Source organism: Tupaia chinensis, unplaced genomic scaffold, assembly GCF_000334495.1.
Source record: "Tupaia chinensis unplaced genomic scaffold, TupChi_1.0 Scaffold143624_1, whole genome shotgun sequence".
Classification (NCBI taxonomy): Eukaryota; Metazoa; Chordata; class Mammalia; order Scandentia; family Tupaiidae; genus Tupaia; species Tupaia belangeri.
This window is the reverse complement of record NW_006203472.1, coordinates 832,540-837,869: the sequence shown is the minus strand read 5'-3', so window position 1 is coordinate 837,869 and position 5,330 is coordinate 832,540. Positions and strand designations below refer to the sequence as shown.

Sequence of the window (5,330 nt, the reverse complement as noted above, 5' to 3'; positions counted from 1 at the left end):
GGGGAATGGTTTTCCGCTGGCCCAAGACGGAGGGGGCGCGTGGGGTCCGCACCTGCACCCACCCTCTGCAAAGCCGAGACTCCGGAGATCCAGCCTGGCTGAGGGTCCGCGGTGCTGGCAGCCATGCCCGCGGCACGAACGGGACCTCCGGGGCGATCGCACCGATTGAGCGAGAGAGGTTTTGGGAGCAGGGGAGGTGGCTGCTCAGGCTGGCTGGGAGTCGGTCTGGAGGACGGAGGTCTGGGTCGCGACTTCGGAGCTCCTTAGAGGCCTGAAAAGATCTCTTCCTTGCTTGGGCGGGGGTTCCCATGGCAGCGGAGGGCATCGTGTTTGCGTGCGGGCGCCCTTGAGTGCCTGGGGACGGCTGCCTTGGGTGCTACCCACGGGAGATGGCAGTGCCCTCTGAGCCAGGTGACTAGGGGGACAGGAAGTCCAGGGTCTGGTTAATGATTTGCCTTGTTCCTGGAGTGGAGGCGGGACAGGAGGAGGTTGGTGAAGTTGAGGAAGCCTCAAAGAGCTCTCCAGGGCCAGACTAGTTCCTTGGCCACTCCAGGAATGTGTCCTGTGGGTGGGGCTGGGCGCACAGGGCAGGGCTGGCGGTGGGGGGCCGCAGGCAAGAGGAGGGCAGGGTTGTGGTGGGGCCAGGCAGGGCCTGACCCTGTGGCCTGTACCTTCCCCACAGGACAGGGATGCTCTTGGCGCTGGCAGCCATGGAGCTGAAGGTATGGGTGGATGGCATCCAGCGGGTGGTCTGTGGGGTCTCAGAGCAGACCACCTGCCAGGAAGTGGTCATCGCACTAGCCCAAGCAATAGGTAAGTCTCCTGGGGGACAGAGGTAGAGCTGGGGGTGGGGTTGGCTGCTGATCCTTTCTGTCCTCCCCCAAATCCTCAAGCTAGGTGGACAAGGTGCCACATAGACTGACCCCTTTCCCCTCTCTCCCAGGCCAGACAGGCCGCTTTGTGCTCGTGCAGCGTCTTAGAGAGAAGGAACGGCAGCTGCTACCTCAGGAGTGTCCCGTGGGTGCCCAGGCCACCTGTGGACAGTTTGCCAGTGATGTCCAGTATGTCCTGAGGCGGACAGGACCCAGCTTAGCTGGGAGGCCCTCTTCAGACAGCTGCCCACCCCCAGAACGGTGTCCAGTCCGTGCCAGCCTCCCCTCAAAGCCACGGGCAGCAACAGGTCGTGAGCCCCACAAAGCACTGACATTCAGCCTGGGCTGCCCTGGGCTGGCCCCAAGTCCCTTGCCCTCTGAGCCTCTGGCCCTTGTAGCACCCACACCAAGCTGCCACACAGCCTTGCAGGGCCTGGAGCTTAGGGTGCAGAGGAATGCTGAGTTGCTGGGTCAGGAGGCCTTCTGGGAACAGGAGCTGCGACGGGAGCAAGCCCGGGAACAAGAGGGGCAGGCACGCCTGCAGGCACTGAGTGCAGCCACCGCGGAACACGCTGCCCGGCTGCAAGCCCTGGATGCCCAGGCCCATGCGCTGGAGGCTGAGCTCTGGCTGGCTGCAGAGGCCCCCGGACCCCCTTCACCCACAGCATCTGCTGCTGAGCGCCTGCGCCAGGACCTAGCCATGCAGGAGAAGCAGAGCGCAGAGGTGCAGGGCAGCCTGGCACTGGTGAGCCGGGCCCTGGAGGCCGCAGAGCGTGCCCTGCAGGTAAGCCCAGAGGCTGACCTCTGCCCCTCTCCACCCTGGGGCAGATTTGGGGGTGATCATGGGGCAGACTCGGAGGAGCACTCTTGAGGTACAAGAACAGGGGAGGCCCAAGGCTGTACTGTGTGCCCAGGCCCAGGCTCAGGAGCTGGAGGAGCTGAACCGGGAACTCCGTCAGTGTAACCTGCAGCAGTTCATCCAGCAGACAGGGGCTGCACTACCGCCACCCCCACGGCCAGACAGGACTCCCCTTGACACGCAGGTCAGAGCGTTGTGGAGGGAGGCTGAGATGGTGGGGGAACAGTCCAGATGCGAGCTGATCTGCTGTCTCCACAGGACCTCTTGCCTTCAGCCAGAGAGGAGCCCCTCCCAGGAGCCCCACGGAGTCCTATCCTAGTATCCAGCATGAGCCCTGAAGGTATGTCTCTGTCCACCCCCTCAGTGCGACAGGACCTCCTCTGGCCTCAGTCTTCTCAGCCTGTGTCCTCCCCACAGTTGCTCCCATGAGGCAGAATTCCTGGAGGTAGCAGCTCCTGCCCCAGTGTGGTGTCCACTGGCAGTACACCCCCAGGCTCTGATCACAAACCAGCGAGGGCGAGAGAGGAGCTGACGTGGACGACAGCAGAGTTGGTCTCAAACGATTCCTTCCTCCATGCAGTGGGGAGAAACCCTGGTACTCTGGGTTTCTGCTCAAAGGGTCTGGAGGGTGCTGGGAAGGGTTTGCCCTCGTCCTTGCCAAGTTGCCAAGCCTTCTTGAAGAAGCATGGGACACGGCCGGATTAGAATTTACCAGACCCCAAAGGCCACAACTCCTCGTTGGGGGCAGATGTGTAGAAAAGGTGTTCAACCTATGGGTACGTGCTTGCCTGTGGGAAGAGCCCTTCAGCCCTTCACCCTGTGTGTGTGTGTGTGTGTGTGTGTGTGTGTGTATAGGGCAAGAATGTATGTGCCATCTCCCCTACTCCAACACTAAAACCTCAATAAATTGTCCAAAGTGGCTTGCGTGTGTCATGAGGCTCCAGTGGGCAGAACTTACAACTTCACACCAAGACCACTGGGGAGTACCCAGAGCCACCCCTGCCAGCCACAGGGGGTGCTCCTGAGAAGGGGAAACCTCAAAACTAATGCCTAGCAGGATACAAGCTGAGGTTCCTGGGGCCCTCATTCCAGCTGCTCTGCCCCACCTACCCCCAGCTCTTCCTGGGCTCCTGCGGGGACACCTGCTTACTCAGCCCTGGCCTGGCCTAGTCCTTCTTCCTGTTTGCACTTTTCTCCCACCTGGCTCCCCCTCATCAGGCCTGTGCCCCACCAGCAGCAGCAGGAACTGAGGATGAGCTAGACTTGCCCTTCAGGTTTACTGAGCTCGTGGGGGCAGGTTCTTGCTGGGCCTAGGGAATGTCACCCACAGGACCTCTGCGGGCCCTAGAGAGGGTGTGGTGTAGACACCGTGTGGGCCAGAGCTGCCTCCTCCTTCCTGGGTGGGTGTGAAGTCTCTGCTGTGGGCCTTGCAGGCTTGAAATGAAATGGAGGCAGGGAAGTGGCCATGGCCTCTGCCCTTGGGCCGCTGTGGCTTCTCGAGTCCCGGCCCTCAGGGTGGGCTGCATACCCTCAGTTCTAAGATTGGAGATCTGGGGCCCGATGGCAGGGTGATGGCTAAGGGAGCTGGATCCCACATGGCCGACTGTGTAGTTCAAGTCTTGGAACCAGCAGCTTGAAGAGAACACCAAGTCCCTGTGCATGTGTGCCTGACATCCTGGGAGGAGGGTGGAGAAGGGACTGCACGGCTCTCCTCTCAGGGTGCTTTCTCACGGTCTCTCTGTCTCTGTGGCAAGTGGACGTGCCACAGACATAAATAAAAGGGGAAAAGGAAGATTGGAGATCTCTGTGATCGGTGGACCTGGGGGCTCTGAACAGCTGTGGGTGACACTAGGGAGCTGTGTTGGGTTTGAGCTATGTGGGCAAGCTCGAGGTGAGCTCAGCTTCCTCCTGGGGTGGCCTTGAGCCAGTCTGGCACTTGCCACTCCCTCTAAGGTAGACCATAGGGGACATGAGCATGAACAAGGAAGCAGCCCATGGGGACCAAGGGGCACTCCTCAGGGGCCAGCGCGGTGAGTGATTAGGGCTGGGTATTCCTGCCAAGGGCAGCTGGAAGGGGCTCCCGATCCTGGGGTTCGCAGGTCAGAAATCCCAGCCCAGCCTCGTTCTTGTTTGCACTCCCACCTGCGCCTGCTGCCTAGCTCACAACCACCTGTCCCTGGGAGGCCCTTGGGGCCTGGACCTGCCTGATCTGTGGCCCCAGACAGGCCTGGAGTACAAAGGCCTATCAGCCTGTGCCCTGGGGGTAAAAAGGATGGGGTCTGCAGGGGCTGCTCCCCCCACTCTCAGCCCCCACCCACATTCAGGGCTTAGACCACTTCTGGGCACCAGCTTTAAGCCCCACTGTGGTTCATCTTCCAAGCTAAGTACACAGGCCAGCAGGAGTCGATGCCAGGGGCCTTCTAGAGCATCCCACACGGGATGGGGGTTGGGGGTTGGGAGCGCTGGCTGGCAGGGCCAGACCCTCCTCTGGGTAGCCAGCTTCCCATAAGTGTTCCCTAGCCCCAAAGGGAAGCAGGCACAGCTGGCAGGGTATACCACACTCTCCCTGTCTTTTTAAGGAGCACCTGTTCTTTCTGAAGCCACACCCAGGTCCCTGCTGGACTGCTGGTGCAGGCTCTGGAGAAGGTGACGAGCCTCTTCTCCCCCAGGGAGGGGTCCTCAGTGGACACACAATCCCGAACCGTTGAAAAATTGCCAGAGTGCTTCAGATAACTGAGCAAGCCTTGGAAGTGCTGAAAATTTTACTTTTGAGTTTTAAACTGTACTTTGAAAACACTGGCGTGGGCTGTGCAGAAAAAGAACTGAGGTCTTTGCTGCTGTCCAGTCCTTGGCAGGGCGGGCAGGGCAGGGCCAAGCCAGTACACCTCCCCAGGGGATGCTGAGGCAGGACCCCATAGGGTCGCTGTCATCCTCCCCGGCCCGGGTGGGTCCAGCCAGAGGAAGGGCCATGTTATGCTTTGGGCTGCTGCAGGGGCCCTTACTGGTCTCAGAGCTACTCACCCCCATCACTGAAAGTGTTCTCTAAGCCCAACCAAGAGCACCCCAGTTCACTGCAGGCCACAGGAAGTTGCTGGCCGGAAGTAAGTCAGCTCTGCAGGCTCTGGACCCCGCACCAATACATAGACCCCGTGTGGGATGCTCTAGAAGGCCCCTAGAGGGGCATATCCCTGGCCCCACAAATAAGCCCATGGCAGTCCTGGCTTTCTCTGAAGCCTCACTGAGGTGGAAGGAGCACACAAAAGAGCCATATCTGTCATCATCTGCCTATAGGAAGTCTCCAGAGATGGCCCTCAGGAGGCTCATCCCATAGGTCCTTGTCCGGTTGGCGGAAGGTCTGACCACGGCACTCATGCTTGCCAAGGGCTGCCCTTAGCTTGGTGACTTTCAGAGAGTTGTCCCAGGAACTCTGCACAGCCTGGCACCCTGGAACACAGAAGGAAAAGAAAGTTCCCTCCAAGAGGGCGGCTGGTCCAACCTCAGTTCAAGAAAGTGAAGGGCAAGGAAGACCAAGCAAGTCTCCCTTTCTGGCCATGCACCCACACCCACGTCTGACTGGCACTGACTGGCAGACCCCCGTC

The 5,330-nt window shown here is 60.4% G+C and overlaps 2 protein-coding genes and 1 long non-coding RNA gene across 5 annotated transcripts in view; 1 reads left to right on the top strand and 2 right to left on the bottom strand.

Moving 5' to 3' along the window:
* The window catches only part of LMNTD2 (lamin tail domain containing 2), an 8,892-nt gene extending 8,628 nt beyond the window's left edge, over positions 1-264 (bottom strand). The window contains exon 1 of the mRNA XM_006164475.3: positions 63-264. Coding sequence (XP_006164537.1) covers positions 63-125 — 63 coding nt within the window. The 5' untranslated portion in view covers positions 126-264. The remainder of the gene's footprint in view (positions 1-62) is intronic.
* A 23-nt stretch (positions 265-287) lies between these two features.
* Positions 288-2,651, top strand: RASSF7 (Ras association domain family member 7). Of its 2 annotated transcripts, none has more exons than XM_006164441.3 (5): positions 288-813; positions 944-1,656; positions 1,787-1,911; positions 1,990-2,071; positions 2,149-2,651. In XM_006164441.3, exons 1-4 carry the CDS (start codon positions 690-692, stop codon positions 2,048-2,050), a joined length of 1,023 nt encoding a protein of 340 aa, XP_006164503.1. In that variant the 5' UTR covers positions 288-689; the 3' UTR covers positions 2,051-2,071; positions 2,149-2,651. The 2 variants fall into 2 exon arrangements, with proteins under 2 accessions (XP_006164503.1, XP_006164502.1); XM_006164440.3 differs by having other exon boundaries at positions 1,787-1,915.
* A 1,824-nt stretch (positions 2,652-4,475) lies between these two features.
* The window catches only part of LOC106733373 (uncharacterized), a 2,189-nt gene continuing 1,334 nt past the window's right edge, over positions 4,476-5,330 (bottom strand). For both annotated transcript variants that reach the window (XR_003547191.1, XR_001369490.1), the window contains exon 2: positions 4,476-5,175. This is a non-coding gene — a long non-coding RNA (uncharacterized LOC106733373). The remainder of the gene's footprint in view (positions 5,176-5,330) is intronic.

Excerpts from the sequence above, each read along its gene's own strand:
- RASSF7 (XM_006164440.3), top strand. The coding sequence starts at position 690 with ATGCTCTTGGCGCTGGCAGCCATGGAGCTGAAGGTATGGGTGGATGGC. Across the intron at positions 814-943 it reads CGCACTAGCCCAAGCAATAG|GCCAGACAGGCCGCTTTGTG; the intron begins GTAAGTCTCCTG and ends CCTCTCTCCCAG. Across the intron at positions 1,916-1,989 it reads GGACTCCCCTTGACACGCAG|GACCTCTTGCCTTCAGCCAG; the intron begins GTCAGAGCGTTG and ends CTGTCTCCACAG.